General features: G+C 32.3%; 1 protein-coding gene across 1 annotated transcript; it reads right to left on the bottom strand.

The window, feature by feature from the left end:
• Positions 1–8,471: 8,471 nt before the first annotated feature.
• LOC133857837 (aldehyde dehydrogenase family 2 member C4-like) lies at positions 8,472–16,317 on the bottom strand. Its single transcript, XM_062293189.1, has 8 exons — positions 16,046–16,317; positions 14,294–14,436; positions 10,083–10,466; positions 9,883–9,972; positions 9,601–9,774; positions 9,209–9,484; positions 9,051–9,112; positions 8,472–8,970 (listed from the first exon to the last, which is right to left on the bottom strand). Exons 1-8 carry the CDS (start codon positions 16,149–16,151, stop codon positions 8,697–8,699), a joined length of 1,509 nt encoding a protein of 502 aa, XP_062149173.1. The 5' UTR covers positions 16,152–16,317; the 3' UTR covers positions 8,472–8,696.
• Positions 16,318–17,844: the final 1,527 nt, after the last annotated feature.

The raw sequence follows: 17,844 nt of genomic DNA, 5'->3' as shown, positions 1-17,844 counted from the left end.
GTTTAAATTTAGACGTACTAAAGTGTTTTAGAGATGTATTATGGTATATTTGTTATTGGATGGATGTTGGATGAGAAAGGTTGGAGTTTTGACGTATGGACCATGTACTAATGACCAATTTATGCTTATAATAGTGTCAAGAGTTAGATTATAACCTTATATTGTATTAGAATGGGTGTAGTTATGACTTTTTGAAAAATGGGAATTCTATTAAACCATTGATCGATTGACACGATTATCGATCAATTGTGCTTACACCGATTGTTCGATGATTAGACAAAATAATTGCTTTGCCTAAAATCTTGGTTTAAGAGTATTCTAAGCTAAGATTAAGAATTAATGATAGCACCTTACGCAAATTTTGGACTTGGAGAGTGCGAAGACATATACTAAGGAGACCTTTATAACCACGGGGAGTACAATTCATATAGATTCTCGTTATTAAGATTATTTATAGCATGATTATTTTATATATCAACGTGTATGCTTACTACTCACATGAAATACATTTTAAAATGATGTGAACGTACTTTATTTTTGTGTCAACGGGAAATGAATAAAGGAATGTTGCATCGTAAGTTTATAGAAGATAATGATTAATTAGTTGCATCGTATGACATTGCATGTTATGTATGGATATCAACCATGAGCTTAACATTATATGAGGAAAACCATATTGTCCATGATTTATTTTTGTGTTGTTTGGCCTTGAATCCAATAGTTCTATAGGTGAACTGCAACCATGTATGGGTGGTGGTCACAATAGACGATATCGTTAGTGGTATGGATTATCTCAGATTAAATCTGGTCGGACCACTAGTGGTGACAACGACATTATCAGACACTGGTGTTATAGTACAAGTCTCACAGGACAACGCAAACTCTATCGAGAATGGGTTAAGAGCTCGAGTATACCATATGAAGTTTAACTATGACATGTTCATTTTAAATATCATACATTATATCTATAATGTATCAGCATGATATTCTTGTCATTTAATAGAGGACCTCATCTATTACTGCCTGTGATTTATATATATATATATATATATTTTCCTTTCGTCCATAAAATTATGGATGGTTTTGCCCAAAACCGTCCAGAATTTGTCTTCTTCTTATTCTTTTTTTTTTTTTTAAAAAAATTTAATTATAATTATAATATAATTATTATTCTTATTTTTATGTCCGGTGGAGCTTCGTCTACCAGTGTAAATCAGCTCTGGTTCTACCGGAAATCCAACGGAGAGACGGGTTTCTTCGGTCACTGCCGGTCTCCTTCGAGTTCCACCTGAAATTAACGGTAGATCCGGTCACCGGGATCCAAAAAATCCTTCACAAATCAAACCCAAGAATCACAATCCAAACCCAAAGCAGAGGAAAAATCCTTCACAAATCAAACAATCATTCACAATCGAAACCCAAGAATCACAATCCAAACCCAATACAAACACAAAATGTAAATCTAACCTAAGAATTTCACTTACCAAAAAAAAAAAAAAAATCAAACATCCATCCGGTGGTTTGGAAGAAAGTGGTGTCGAGGAGGCCGGAGGGGGGGAGAGAAAGAGAGAGGAAGAGAGAACCGGCTGAAAATTCACGTATTCCGCCCGGATCTGTTTCTGTATCCGGACAGAGATCCGGCCAGGCGTGGGTTTCGGCCGGATCCGGCCGAATATCTGACCTTCCGCTTTAGATCTGACCTCGGCAACGTCACCGACTCCGGACGTGTCCAGATCCCGTCGTCCCGTTCCCATCGCTCATCTCAGTCGCCGGCGGGAGAGAGAAGAAGAAGAACGAGAGAGGGAGGGAGAGATGAGGCCGGATGACTCGAGAGAGAGATTTTTTTTTTTTTTATTTTTTATTTTTTATGAAGGGATCTGGGTCTTTCTTTTAAAAGAACAAAAAAAAAAAAAAAACAAAAGGAAAAAAGAAGTTCAAACGTAAGGATTTGATTAAATTTAGAGACGGTTTTTTTTTAACCGTCTATAAATTTAGAGACGGTTTTAGGAAAACCGTCTTGAAATTTCCAAACGGTTTTTCTAAAACCGTCTGAAAAAAAAGAAAAAAATTCTGACGGTTTTTTTTGTTTAAACTGTTTGTAAATTTGCAGATGGTTTTATTAAAACCGTCTGGAAATTTAATTTCCAGACGGTTTTTCCAAACTGTCTGAAAATTTACAGACGGTTTAATTAAAACCATCGTAATTTTTGATTTTACGGACGATTTTCAAAAAACCGTCAGTAAATTTTATTTTCCTAGACGGTTTTTTAAACCGTCTAGAAAAAAGCCGTCAATAAATGAGAGTTTTTTTGTAGTGTATCTAGTTTTATAATTGGCTTTTATTGTGATGTTGGAACTGAGGGAAAAAAAAAACCCTTTGTTTCCGAAGGCCCTAGAGGATCTAGCCAGACTGATATTTGAGGTGTTAGACCCAGATTTGTCGAATTACTTAATGACTGGTAGGTGGGAAAGGCAGATGAATTTATAGAATTTCTGTTGTTGGTATATTATCTTCGGTGGAAGGCTTATTTGGACATTATGAACTTGTCTTTGATGTTATTCAAGATCATGATCTGTAGTTTGATGATGTTTATTACTTACCGGTTTAAGTTAAACTTGATTAGTACAAGTTGAAAGTTTTAGACTTAGTTTTGTAATAACTAATATTTGACTTGATGACCGATCAGCTTAAAGCGAAACACTTGATGCTATTTTTATGATTATGTTATGATTTTTTTTTTAGTTGTTTCTATCGTTGTTATTTATTCATGAAAGATGTAGAATTGGTTATTTTATTATGTAACTGGTAAAGTTTTCCATTATAGTCTCTCTCATGATGGTCTTGAGATACCCTAGTCTTATTTCTTGGTAAGACGGAGAAGCGTACCGTGGAATTAATTAACAATTAATTAATTTTTTGGAGCGTTACAAAAACTCTCATGGTCCTCAAAATCATTTGTTATGATACTACCTTGTGACACTCCGACTTAATTCTATAAGTAGGAGAGGGTGCAATACTCGCATATTCTATGTGGCACTACTACCGTCATTGTGATACATGCAGCAAAAAATACATGTATCTCTTTTTTTCTTTTTCTTTTGTTTTTTTTTTTAAAAGAGAAAAGAAAAAAAAGAAGAAGAAGAAACTACAAACACGCTTCTACAAACAAGGAATAGGCCAGAGGACTAATTGAATAGACATTTTATAACCTTAAAAAAAGAGTCATTACAATACTTAACTAAAACATATATTCTTTACAATACCAAGTGCCACGTGTATAGGACAACTAGCTAGCTATGACAAAGGCTAACATCCACAAAAGATCAATCTTTCACAAAATAAACCCCTTAACTCCTTAAGAGTTGTAGTCCAAGTGCTGGTAGGACTCTTCTTAGCTAATTTTACAAAGTGAAAAATAGTGAGTTAACGACTAAGAGCACTAGCAGCAGCTTCCCAACTATTTTTCTTATATTTAGGGAACAAAACCACTTTTTGTTTCCCTAAAAAAACACACTCCACAATAGATTCCCTTAATTTTCCCTATACCAATTAAATATTATTTTTTACTCTTATTTTATTATTTTTTCTCTTTCCTACTTTTTTTTTTTTTTTTTTTTTTTTTTTTTTTTTTTTATCAATTTCTTTTCTTCTCCCACTCATCTTCTCTCGCCTGCTCACCCGTCTTCTCCGACTGATCAACCGAAGACCCACCGAAAATCACCCTCTGCTTCGCTGGAAATCGCCTCACTTGGGTTCACCGGTGGCGACCCATCAACGATCGGCTCCTCTGGGTTGGAGGGTTCCGGCGATCTCCCTTTCCGTCTGCATCTCTCTCTCCCGGGTTCATTCTCTCAAACTCTCGATCTCTCTCTCTCTCTGATCTCTTGGATTTTTTCACGATCTCTCTCTTTCGTCTAACCCTCTGTTCTTCTTGAAGAAAAGAATGAGTAAAAGAAAGGAAACACAAAAGAAGAGAAGGAGATGAAGTGAAGGAGATGAAGGGATGCGACGAAGTGATAGATGAAGCCAGCCGTGAAGGAGAGAGAGAGTCAGAGAGAGACAGATTTTTTTTCAATAAAAAAAAGTGATTGGAAAGTTACAGTGCTACCCAACCAAAACATGTAAATATGGGGTGTCTATTGTGGGGCAGTTTTTGTGAGTTTTGGTGAAATTTTCCCTATATTTAGGGAAGGGAACCAATATAGGGAGACTGCTACTAGTGCTCTAAGTGAACTAATCCAAACAGGTTGTCAATGTGAAGCGAGCCCTTAGTTCAAACTTCAATCAAAAACCAAATTTTCATATTATGAGAACAAATAACGGCACGTTTGTCAGTTTATAGTTTTTTTATCGACCTTTTTTAGAAGAGTAATGTTTGCTGCACAATATTTGTACACACTTTGTACAACATTACTGTCATGAAAATTGCTGCAATTACACACTTTGTGAAAAAATTGAAAAAAACTTTCACGTCAACTTTGTTGTACAAAGTGTGTATGTACAAATATATATATATATATATATATATATATATATATATATATATATATATATATATATATATATATATATATATATATATATATATATATATATATATATATATATATATATATATATACATGATAATAGCTTAAAAGTGCTTATTTTCTATATTAAAATAAGTATTATCATACTTTGTAATAATTTAATTCTTGCATTTTATATTTAATTGTGGAATATTGTTCAAATATTAATATTAAGATTAAATGGTATATTAATGCAATAAATTTTGTTATGTAGAAATTACAACAGAAATCAAAGAGTAAAAGCCAATAGGTGGGTTAAAAGAAGAAGTCTATCCTATGCCCAAGATAGAGTCCAACGTGTAATACAAGAAGATGTGAAACCAAATTGTTGGACCCACGAATTAGAGAAACATTCTAATACTACTACATGACAAAACCAAGAAGAAAAATATGTCTTTGGCTCTTATAAAAAGAAAAAGCAGAGTTTTATTTAAGTGTAAGAGAGAGACATGGAACAAATAGAAGACTTGGATTCTTATGGTTGTACGAATCCTAAAAGAAGAAAGACTCTTATCTCTATAAGAAAAGCAACATGGCAACAAACATGAGATCCGAAAATTGCAGAAAAAGAGAAGAAGATGTTCAGCTTCAGATCAAAGAAGACAGCAGCGACGGTTCCAGATTTGTTTTTATTTTCTTCTTAATTATTTTATTTTGCTAGTATGATGTTTAGGATTTTAACGATGAAATTTATTTACATAATCATGTCTAGCTAAATCTCAAGCTGAAGGTAGGGGTGAAACTTTTAATAAGATTGTAGTATTTATTTTCTAACTCTTTTATTGTTTCTAATGTATGATCTTTTTAATTGATTGCATGATTTATTTTTAGAAAAAGATTTTTGTCCTGCAAAATTCCTTGATTCATTGTTAACTACAGGTACAGTGAATGCTTTGAATTCCCTGCAAATCAAATAACCAATTTTGCGTAATAAAATCAATCAATTTTAAAATTAATCTTTCGATGATATTTTATCTTGGTATTCACTGATCTATTTTTTGATTATCACATGAGTTGCAAAATAAGTATTATAATTTTGTTAAAAGTAAAATCACAATGCCTTATCGATTCCTTTTAATTGTTATTTTCATTATATATTTTATTTGCATTAATATATCATTTAATCTTAATATTAATATTTGAACAATATTCTACAATTAAATTATAATAAAGTATGATAATATTTATTTTAATATAGAAAATAAGTACTTTTAAGCTATTATATATATATATATATATATATATATATATATATATATATATATATATATATATATATATATATATATATAAGTAAAGAGGTTACCCTTAGGGTTGGCAATTTCTAACACGACCAGCGAATCCGACACGAACATGACACGAAAATATAGGGTTTGGGTTTGGGCTAATCGGGTTTGAGTCGTGTCTGGTGGGTCAACCCGTGGGTTGAGCTGCCAACCAGATTGCGACCCGGTCATTATTATTAGGGAAAAATATATATTAGCCCCTCAAACTACCACCCTTTCTTCGGATGGCCCTCCAAACTACCAATGCTTAGATTTTACCCCTTCAAACTACCACTTTCTGATTTTTTTGTCTCATCCGTCCATTTATGCCGTTAATTTTAAACAGAATCCCGAAAATACCCCTCCTACACTTTGAAATTCTCACGGTTAAGGGAGGGGTATTTTCGGATTTTTGACAAATTTATGTTAGAATTAACGGTATAAATAGACGAATGGAGTCAAAAAATCAGAAAGTGGTAGTTTGGGGGGTCGGAGTGCAAGTGTTGGTAGTTAAGGGTGCCATGCGGAGAAAGGGTGATAGTTTGGAGGGCTAATATATATTTTTCCCTTATTATTATTATTTTTTCCCCAACCCGTTTACGACATGTTTATGATCCGTCAACCCGTTTATGGCATTTTTTTGAATTATTTATTTATTTATTATTATTATTTTTAAAAAAATACAATCGGGTTGACATCCCAACCCGATGGGTTAACCCGTTCCAACCGGATTACTAATCGGGTTGTATTCGGGTCGTACTCCAACCTGCCAACCCCACGGGTTGACACGAACTCGACCCGCCAACTTAAATTGTCAAGCCTACTTACCTTTACTAAAAAAGTTGAAAATTTTAGAAAAACTTCGGGCGCTTAGAAAAAACACAGGTAAAGACTAATTTTACCGCCATTTTTTTTTGTGACCCCCTAGCTAGTAAAGAAAACGTCAGTAAAAACTTTTTTTCTTTTTTTTTTTTTTTTTTTTTGTCCAGGAGAAGAGATTAGGGATGTAATCGAGCCGAGCCGAGTCGAGTTCGAAGATTTCAAGACTGGCTCGTTTATGAGTCGAACCTAAATAGCCGAGTTCGAATTCGAGCCGAGCTATAAATTACATGTTCAAGCTCGGCTCGTTTAAAACTCGGGCAAGCTCGAGCTCAAGCTCGAGTTCGTTGAAAACGACATTCGAGCCGAGCCGGGTTATTGGACAAGCTCGGCTCAACTAGAGCTTGATGTAAACTATTAAATTTTTCAATGAGTGATCAAAGCAGAATTCAAGCCCAAATTTATGAACAACCTCTATGCATTTATTAATAACATAAATATATAATATGTAAGTATATAAGGCATATTATAAAATATATTACATAACTATAGTTTATAAGTAACAAATTAATAATATGTTATTATATATAACTACAGAGTATAAACAATGGTATATGTATAATGTGAACATATAGTAAGTCTAATATATTCTATATAACTAAGTAACTATAATATAAGTATAATATATAACTATTGTTAACCATGTGTGATGTGATATATGTATTTATATATATATGCTAACTATTTAATATTGTTATATTGTTATATACTAATTATTAATAACATAATATGTTAATTTAACATACTAAATATTGTTATCAAAGTATTATAATTAATATGTAATACTATATATATTATACTATGTTTACTATTTACTAATATATATGTAAGATATGAATGAGCTAACGAGCCGAACTAACGAGTCGGGCGAGCGATCTGGTCGAGCTTTAAACGAGTTAAGCTCGCGAGCCCCTATCGAGTTTTGTCGAGCGAGTTGAGTATGTATCACTTACTAATCGAGTGGGTTTCAACAGTAACGATCGAGTTTCTACAGTATCGAGCTCGAATTCGGATCGAGTTAAACCGAGCGGGTATCGAGCGGGCTATTGAACGGACTAGCTTATTTACATCCCTAGAAGAGATGGTTGGACTATCTTAAAAAGGTTACAAAAGAGTTGGCTCGACCACCCTAAAGTGATCGAGGGGGTTGGTCCTCTCACTACATGTTTTTTGTTTTGTTTTGTTTTTTTCTTAAAAGAGTTATTCACCTCATGCGTCATGTTGTATTTTGCACAAGTGATAACATTTTATTAAAGTCCTTCGTTGCTTTTAACAGAAAGAGAGAGATTTGTTTTCGCCTCCGCCGCGGCTCCCATAGTTCACAAAAACAATAATGAACTTTATTCTTTCCAGTTGGCCTCTTTGTTTTATAACAAAGTCATCGCACAAGAGAGTTAGAGAAAATTTTATCTTCTGTAAAGAATTCTCTTTTGTCACAATGTGAGGCTTTAGGTGTATTAGGACCTTAATTAGGTTTAAGTGTGTTTACATCAAACCATGTAAATATATATAGTTCAAGTTTTTGATAGTGAATTCTTTTTTGGTCGTCTTCGCCCGAACATGTAAATTTTAGTATTTTGTGTGATTGGCTTATTTTATTATGTTCTTTTTAACTTCTTTGCGAACCGGAAATCAATTTATCAAAGCAAAATGGGAGGCACTAGCTGTTATCCTCCTTAGGCAAACTGAAAATAAATCCACGATTTTTTATTTTTTATTTTTTATTTTAAATGAAAAAAAAAAAGGAGAAAAGAAAAAGAAAATAATAGCAAACTAATTATACAACCAGCCGCTACACAAACACATAACAAGCTCAAACGTTTTTAACCGTCATGTCTTTGACAAAATACAGAATTTGAGATATCGAGCTTGACACAAATGGATCCTTTTAACCACCAAAGTACGTATAACTTCAACTTTATTGCACATAATTATACTACTAAACGTGCTTTCCCCATTAGCTAGGACCCAAGTGATATTAGTTCAAAGCCAGGGAGTATTGTAAAGGGGAGTTACAACCGACTTCACATGAAGATACTTGTGAAGGGCTTCCAATCCCGTATCTTTTCCAAACCCACTCATCTTATACCCTCCAAAAGGGCAGTCATTGTCGAAGGCAAAATAGCAGTTGATCCAAATGGTACCAGCACGGATTGATCTTGAGACAGTGTTAGCCACATTCAAGTCCTTTGTCACGATGCCCGCCGCTAACCCATATCTAGTCTTGTTTGCCCTCTCAATCGCCTCCTCAATTGTTCTGTAATTGTCCATCATTAGAAGTTTTGGTTAGAGTAATTACAAAAAGGTGGAAAGTACTGAAGACATATATGTACTCACTTGAATTTGGCGAGGGCCATAACAGGTCCAAATATTTCATCCTTTGCTATAAGCATTTCTTCCTGACCAAGTCATCAAGAACATCCATAGATTAAGGAAAAGAAAAACTAAAACATAGCCATAGATGAAGGTAAAGCGGACAATATATATATATATACCTTGAAATCTGTGAAAATTGTAGGCTCAATGTAGTATCCCTTCCCACCCAAGGGTTTGCCCCCAGTTAAGAGTGTCGCTCCTTCTCTCTTGCCATGCTCAATGTAGGAAAGAATTTTTTCAAACTGCTTCTTATCAACTTGGGGTCCTTGTTGAACTTGAGGATCAAATGGATCCCCGACTACCCAAGCTTTTGCCTTTTCCACCAATTTCTTCACAACTTGGTCATATATCCCTTCTTGAACATAAACACGAGAACTTGCCACACATATTTCTCCCTGAAAAAGAAAAAGAAATCAGGAAACAAAGAATAATGAAATTGAATTAATATGCAATATTTCTTTAGAAAAATGCAAGTTTATTGATAAAACATAGTAAATAAAAATGACTTCACCTTGTTAAACAGGATGCCCGTGAGAGCCAACTGAGCAGCTACATCAACGTCGGCATCATCGAAAATAATAAGGGGAGACTTGCCTCCTAATTCAAGTGAAACCACTTTCAAATTGCTTGCTGCTGCGGCCTGCATTACTTTTCGTCCTACTTCTGAGGAGCCTGTGAAACTCACCTGAAAAAACGACAACAAGCATATAGAAGATTCAAGGGCATACATGCAAAGCAATGAAGTTGCTGGCGGATTCCGCAAAATATTTACATGAAAAAAAAAAAAAATTACCGCATCAACGTCCATATGAGAGCTAATGGCAGACCCAGCCGCCGGTCCAAATCCAGTTACAACATTGAGCACCCCATCAGGGATACCAGCCTTGAAAAAGAAGAGAAAAGGGGTGAAAAGAAAAATATATATGAATAATGTATGACTTAATGGCAATAGGAACAATGTATGGCTTAATCAAATAAATCATCATAAGTTACCAGCTTAGCAAGATGAGCATAAAAGAGAGCCGAGAGAGGCGTTTGCTCAGCAGGCTTGACAACCATGGTGCACCCGGCAGCTAAAGCAGGGCTAATCTTGTTGAACAACAAGGTGCTTGGATAGTTCCAAGGAATGATGTGTCCTACGACGCCAATCGGTTCACGCAACGTGTATGCATGGAATTCACGGGACATTTTCAATACATCTCCGTGAATTTTATCAGCTGCACCTGCATAGTAACGAAGAGTAGTTGCCACATTGGGAATGTCCACGGCCTTGCCCATACTGAACAATTTCCCAGCATCAATCGTATCCAAGGCAGCTAGTTCTTCTACATTTTGGTCAATCAAGTCGGCGAATTTCATCATTATTCGTGCTCTCTCCTTTCAATAGTTAAGAGCCCCGCCAAGAAAAAAAAAACCATAATTTATATTAGCTGTTGCAAAATTATGGTCGATCCACTGAAGGTATCAAGAAAGAGATTGAGAGCTACACCAGTAATCATATTTAAGTTCTTGATATCGTCTTTTATAACTCTTATCCAACTTCAACAACATTTTTTTATATCAACTACTGAATATGTAGGGTAAGAAAATAGATTCAATAATTATTTAATTTGGAAAAAATAAAAAATTAAATGAGAGTTGGACAGTAGTCGAATAAGTAACAGGTCTCTTCGGTCAAATACTTGTAAAACAATTTTTTTTTTTTTTTTTTTTGAAATGCAGGTCTTTCTTGTTACATAAAAAAAATATTGCCTGCCCGCTATGGGTGTCAAATCCACCTAGGAACCCCACCGTTTGAAAAATAAAATAAAATAAAGCAACAACTCGATCGTTATATATGTTTTTTACACAAGAATCAAAATCTCATTAAAAAAAAAAAACCTCAAAAAGGTTTTAGTTCTTATTATTTTCCATACTTTCCCTCCAACCAAACAGAGCAAAAACAAACGTTACAAAGCTCGACATGTGAATCTAAAAATAAATAAATTAATTAAAATAAAGGAAAACCGAGAGGGGAGCTTTGTCTTTCAACGGTGGCAGAAATGACTAGCGTTATGAGAGGGCAGTGGCTTTGAGGAATTGAGAGGACACAAAAGGTCAGGTTTGTGCAACATCCTTATAAAAGTTATTCTCCTTTAATTCAAAGCAAGCAGCCTAGAGTGCTGAGGGTTATCTTGTAATTATTGAAAAAAAAATTTAAAGATGAAAATTAGTAATCATATATCATATGAGTAATGATTGAGCATCATCTAAAGACACAACTTTTCACCACATTTCTTATGTGGCAAAGTGGTCCCCCACTACCTTTTGAGTTTTTTTATTTTTTAAAAATAAATTAAGGTGAGGGACCACCTTGCCACATAGATAAGGTGGTAAAAAGTTGTATATTTAGGTGGTAGTAAATCATGACTCTATCATATATATATATATAATAGAGGAATCACTAAGAAGATTGCATAACATTAAGATAAGTGGCATCTTAAAATGCTTCCAAGTGTTCATTTTAAGTTAAATGAGTTTAGATTTGTATTAAAATTTGATAATAAACTCAATCCCTATTTGCATGCTAAATAAAAACTGAATCCCTATTTTTTTCCTAAAAAAAAAAAAAAAAACTGGACCCTATTTTGGTGTTAAACATGCGGTAGCCTACTCACTATGCATCAGTTATTTTTTCCTACAAACTAACTAAAACTAAAACGTAGTGTTTCACAATAACTGTAACTGTTTACTGCACTCTCAAAACCCTTTATAAAATCGTTCTCTGTACAAAATCAAAACTATCTACTGCCCCTTGGAGTTCGTCTTCAAATCTGAACAAAGTTCTCTCTTTGTAGATTATGATTGTGTGATCATTTCTTTTTACATTTACAAAATCGTTCTATACAAAAAAAAATACAGTAAAATTTTTTTGTTTCAAAGGAAACAAACACTACTTGAGAATTTAGTTTGACTCATCGCCTCTGACACCATTTTGTAGGAAATGAATCCATCTCAAATTCCAGTAAAAACTCAAGTATTGTAGTATTATTATTTTATTATTATCACTATCATTATTCAAAAGCCAGAAACGAGAGGCTTAGAGGATTCTCCAAATTATTACTCAGTGGTATTAAACGTAAGGTTTCCTTTGTAAGAAAACAGAGGTTAATGAATACCTTTATGCAATATATGATAAGTATTTTATTTTATTTTATTTTTTTTCGTTTCCTTTTTTTATTTTTCTGTGATTTTCTTCTTCCTTTCCTTTTTTTTTTTTTTTTTTTTTTTTTTTTTTCCTTCTAATTTATTATTTTTTCTTGCACAAATTTTATAGTAAATTTAGTAAAATTATGGTGAGAGAAAAATTCACATCGTTGTGTTTTGCACAAGGTATGACGATTTTTTAGTTTACATTGTTATTTATTAATTTTTTAAATCCTTTTTTTTTTTTTTTTTGAAACGTGTAATACACATTGTTTACGTATTTAATTAATGGATGGCATTGCTTTCAAGGTTTAATTATAATGGGAAAAATTATACATAAAATACAGTTATTTTCTATTATATTAGTATGTTTGATTCTTTGTTTTTTGTCTTTATTTTTTGTCGAAATAAATAATGCTCTTACTTTCTTATTCTCTTATATAAGTGGTTTTTTATTTAGCCTATAGCAAAAATTTGGGGTACACATACACTCTATAATTTTTGTTTGCTTTATTGGAATCAGGAAAATATACAACAAATAATTATTTTCCATTATTTGAGTAATTTCTCTTTCTTTCTTTTTTTTTTGTCTTTATTTTTTATGGTCATGTTAGTTTGTTATCGTTTTTTTTTTTTGTTATAATTTATATATTATTTTAATTTATGTTCTAAAAGTAGTTTATATATATTATATATTATTATTATTATTATTATTATTATTATTATTATTATTATTATTATTATTATTTTCACATTATATATGCAAATGATGATCGTAGAAAAATCTCTATTTGACAAAACTTATTTCTATAGGTATGAATTTCATAATTGAAACCAAACAAATGTTTTTTTTTTTTTTTTCTTATTATGAGGATATTTTGTTTGTCGTTGGTAGTTCGTTTTCATTTTTTTTTTTCCTTATTTGATGTTATGATTTGTATACAAAAAGTACAGTTATTTTATATTATAGGAGTATTTTTTTTCAGTTTCTGTTTATTGTCTGTTTTCATATTTTGTCCTTATTTTCTGTTCTAATTTATATATTATTTTTATTTCTGTTCTAAAAGTAGGTTTTTTTTTTTTTCCCTTATATATGCAAAGGATTGTCGGAAAAAAGAATCTCGGTTAGACATAACTTCTTCCTATACCTACGAGGATTTGAATTTATTGTAATTAGAGAAAATATACAATAAAAGAAAAATAAAATTATTTTTATACTATGAGTATTTTCTTTTCTTTTTTTCGTTTGTCATCTTTTTATTTTTTGTCCTTATTTTATGTTCTAATTTATATATTATTGCTTATTTTGTGCTAAAAGTATTTGCTTTTATGATATATATGTGAAGGCCAGTCAAAGGAAAAAAAAAAAAAAAAAAAAAATTCTCATTTTGTCGAGACTTCTTCCTATACCTATTAGTTTCATTGAAACTGAAAAAAAAAAATACAAATCTTACATTTCAATTTTTTGTCCTTTTTTTGTGTTCGTTCTAAATTTAGTTTATTTTACGTTATACATGCAATACATATATGTATACACACCTCTAGGATGTTGTATGAGTTACACTTCGTTTCATATTGCCCTCAATTTTAAAGGTAATAAGAAAACGATATTTATAAAAATGACAATATAATATTTGGCTTTATGTTGGATGGTTTATAAATTGTTAATTATTCAATATTTGATTATGGTGAGAGTGCGATTTTCTTTAGTTTAAATATGTTAATTGTTAACAAAATTTTCTTTTGAATTTCTTTTGTAAATATCAAATACAAGTTATAGCAATGTTGTGATCGAGTACACTATTTTGTTCTTTGTTTTTGTGATTTTTTATACTATGTAAAAGGTTTCTTGAATTAACGTTCATAAAAATTGAATAATGTGATTACTTATTAAAAAAAATAAAAAAAAAAATTGAATACATGTGATATGCAGTTTTAATTAGTAAAAGCCCGTGCACGACGTGGGTTACATGCTGGTTAATAATAATGGAGAAATCAAAGAAAGAGAGAGTACATACAGAACCGGGCAAGCGAGGCCATGGACCATGGTCAAAAGCATCACGAGCCGCCGTTACCGCCAGATCAATATCTTCCTTATCTCCTTCTGCAATCCTCCCTATCACCTCTCCTGTTCTTGGATCTATCGTCTCAAATGTTTTTCCTTTTTTTTTATTAAAGGTTTTGAAAATTTACCCCGAAATTTGCGATACAAAAAATACATATTAGCAAAAATATTTGTAATAAGGTATGTCATCAACGACAGCAAAGTTGAAAAATAACTTCATATATGCATCGGTACCGTACCTGAGCCGCCGGCCTAAAAAATGAAAGGCAACATAGAAAGTCCTACGCAATATTAATACTTTCAGAGAAAACCTTATTAAATCAAAGTTGACTTAATCTTATTCCTAATCCGGCACGCATGCATGAATGTGATCCCTCTACCTCGCTCTATGACTCTGTGTCTAGTGTCTACATCACAAATTTGTTAATTCCGAAAGAATATGAGTGGTCACAATATTTGTATATCTTTTGTACATTATTTTTTAAATTTACTATTAGATTCGTAAGATCCACAAGAATTCACGTGTGGGTCTTACAGATTTACGATTGATTTAGAAAAATGATGTACAAAATATGTACAAATAATGCGCATGTAACATGCATGTCTCTACATTTTGTCAACTTGTTTTTCATGGCGTTTTCATAATTAAGAAGCAAGGTTTTTTTTTTTTAATGAAGATCACAAAGGGGTTAGAGAATTGATATAAATATATCTTCTACACATTTCATTTTCAAATTTATCATTAGATTTATGTGATCCAAGTTAGGTCTCAAAAATTTAATGGTGAATTTAAAACTTGATTGTATAAATAGAGATATGTATAAGATATGCAATGGATTTATGTGTATCATTTCCCCAAATATATATATATATATATATATATATATATATATATATATATATTATATAGTAGATTCTTTTCGTTATGTAATTTTTTTTTCTTCTTAAAATAGAAAGAAGAAATTATATGCAAACATAACACTATGTAATAGAGGTTTTTATTTTTATTTATTTTTATGTAAATACTCAATCTCAAATATAGAGACGGAGTACGTGGCAATTCGTGAATCCAGATCATCTGAAGTTCCCCATTTTAATGATGATGTAAATGTATATATATATATACACACACACGCTACATACCATTTTCTTTTTTAAGAAAGTGCTAATTTAGACAAAAATAAAGAAAAAAAATAAATGTTGGAGGAATCAAACTGTGTAAATTCAGATTCAGATCCTATCACCTAATTAACTTTATATATATATATATATATATATATATATATATATATATATATATATAACAAAAACGGAGAGAGAGAGATCCTCGATCTTTATTTTCCTTTTATTCGATGTGAGAAATATATGTCTTTTTAATATATATATATATATATATATATATATAATTAACTTTATCCTCATGTGAAGTAGTTCATCCCTTTTGTTTTCTTTTTTTTCCAGTAAATTCTTTAACCTCTTAATTGGGAGTTGAAACAACAATATATATTTGAAGTTTCGCAACTTGTATAGATCATTTAGCAAGAGGCATGATTATTCTTTTTTCTTTTGGGCCGTAACATAAACTGCTTGTCGTAGAGTCTTATATCTGAAATCATAAACTACAGTTCGACAAAAAGAAAAAAAGAGAGGGAGTGAACATATAATCTATATTTATGAACTATGAAGTTAGGGATCAGTTAAAAACCTGAAATGGAATCAACAAATTCTCCGTTGATGAACAACTTGGTGAACTTAATCGTCGGGATCTTCACAGAAGAGTCTGAGCTGTCATTGTTGCAGTGACTTGCCATCTCTCTCTCTCTCTCTCTCTCTCTCTCTCTCTCTCTCTCGTTTGTGAAGTACAGAGCTCCTCTAGTTTGTGCCCTTAGTTATAGGCAACACATACAGATTTATATTAATAAAAATGGGAACCAAGGCCGTATATATATATATATATGAATGAGTGGAATCCACAAATTACGTAGCATATAGACGGTGCATCATGTGGTTGGAAAATGATGAAGCGGTGTAGGAAGGGACAAGCTTTACGTTGTCACATATAGACGCGGTGAACGTATATATAGGAAGGGACACGCTTTACGTTGTAAAGTATATATAGGCGGTGATTCATATGGTTGACTATGCATGCTCTAATTGGCTCAGAAATCTAAATATTATAGTTCGAATTATAAGTCATAGAGATTTTTTTATTTTTTATTTTTTTTCAAACTACCTATAGAGTTGACTTCACTCAACATTAATTAAAACCGACACACGAGGGAAGAAGTTGCGTTTGGGTTATTGGGTATGCGAGATATATAACCCCATCAACAAGAATGGCTTTAAAATATAAATTGGAAAGAGTTTGTTTGCCCTTCTCAAATTACCACTAAATTAATAATGTTTTTCAAACTTTAAATTGAAACAATGCCATGTTTCTCAAACTCTTAACAAAAATTAAACAAAAATCTGTAAAAAAATAAAAAAATGAAAAACCCAAGGGTGGTTGAACTACCACCAAGGCTATGGAGTAATTTGGCCACCCCTTTTGGTCGCCCTGAGAGTAGCCGAACCACCCCCTAAATGAGGGGGTGAAATTAAAATTTTAGGAGAGAGGGGACAAAACTCAAAAAAAAAAAATAAATAAATAAATAAATTTAGGGGGGTCCATTTCTTAAAAATACCTAACATTTAGAAGGAATTTTCAAATTTTTATGACATTTTTAAAATTATGGGGTGGCCCCAAATACTAAAGGCTAGGGTGGTTTCGCCCCTACCCCAAATGGCAAGTGGTTGGTTTGGCCACCCTCTTTGACCATATCTAGGGGTGGCCAAACCATCCCATAGCCACCCCTGGCCATATTTTTTATTTTTGGCCATTTGGGATAAGGGTGGAACCATTAAGCCATAACAAAAGCAAAGCAACTAATTATGATTAATTACGTAAATCACAGTGTAAAACATGCATAATAAACAAGGATTAGGGCTATGTTAAGTATTCATACCTCAAGGTAGAAGCTTCTCCAAGCCCTTAAGAGCAAGACTTCCAAGGTGGTCCTTCATCTCGATCTCTCTCTCTCTATGGTTGGGTATGTGGGAAATGGGAGAAATGAGGCATAGGGTTTTTCCTAGCCCTTTAAACAGGACATTTTTTTACACGTATATGTGTGTTGAAAAATCTTATCCAAAAGCATCCAAGTTGATATGTACCGATCAATTGTTACGGGCCACGTTGCACCAATCGATCGTTAGTCTAAGAAACTCTAAAAATAATTATTTTTAAAATATGTTCTTTAACACATTTCAAAACACAAGGCATGAATCACCTTTGAACTCGTTTTGTTGTTAAATTGATCAACCAATGTGGAGGATATTTGAAAAATTCGGATATATATGTGTGCGCGCGCGTTAGAAAAATTGTATTTTTGAGTAATTTTAAAACATTTTAAATTCTCGTGAACTTAATTGGTGATTATAAAATATTTGTCACATGTTCAAGCAGAG

Source organism: Alnus glutinosa, chromosome 14, assembly GCF_958979055.1.
Source record: "Alnus glutinosa chromosome 14, dhAlnGlut1.1, whole genome shotgun sequence".
NCBI classification, from domain to species: domain Eukaryota; kingdom Viridiplantae; phylum Streptophyta; class Magnoliopsida; order Fagales; family Betulaceae; genus Alnus; species Alnus glutinosa.
Note: the sequence above shows the minus strand (reverse complement) of the source record. Positions and strands in the feature narration are given on the sequence as shown.

Bases quoted from the DNA above. Each gene is read 5' to 3' on its own strand.
- LOC133857837 (XM_062293189.1), bottom strand. From the start codon at position 16,151: ATGGCAAGTCACTGCAACAATGACAGCTCAGACTCTTCTGTGAAGATC. The intron at 9,775-9,882 runs GTAATTTTTTTT...TCGTTTTTTCAG, and splicing joins CTCATATGGACGTTGATGCG to GTGAGTTTCACAGGCTCCTC. The intron at 9,113-9,208 runs GTATATATATAT...TGACTTGGTCAG, and splicing joins CAATTTTCACAGATTTCAAG to GAAGAAATGCTTATAGCAAA.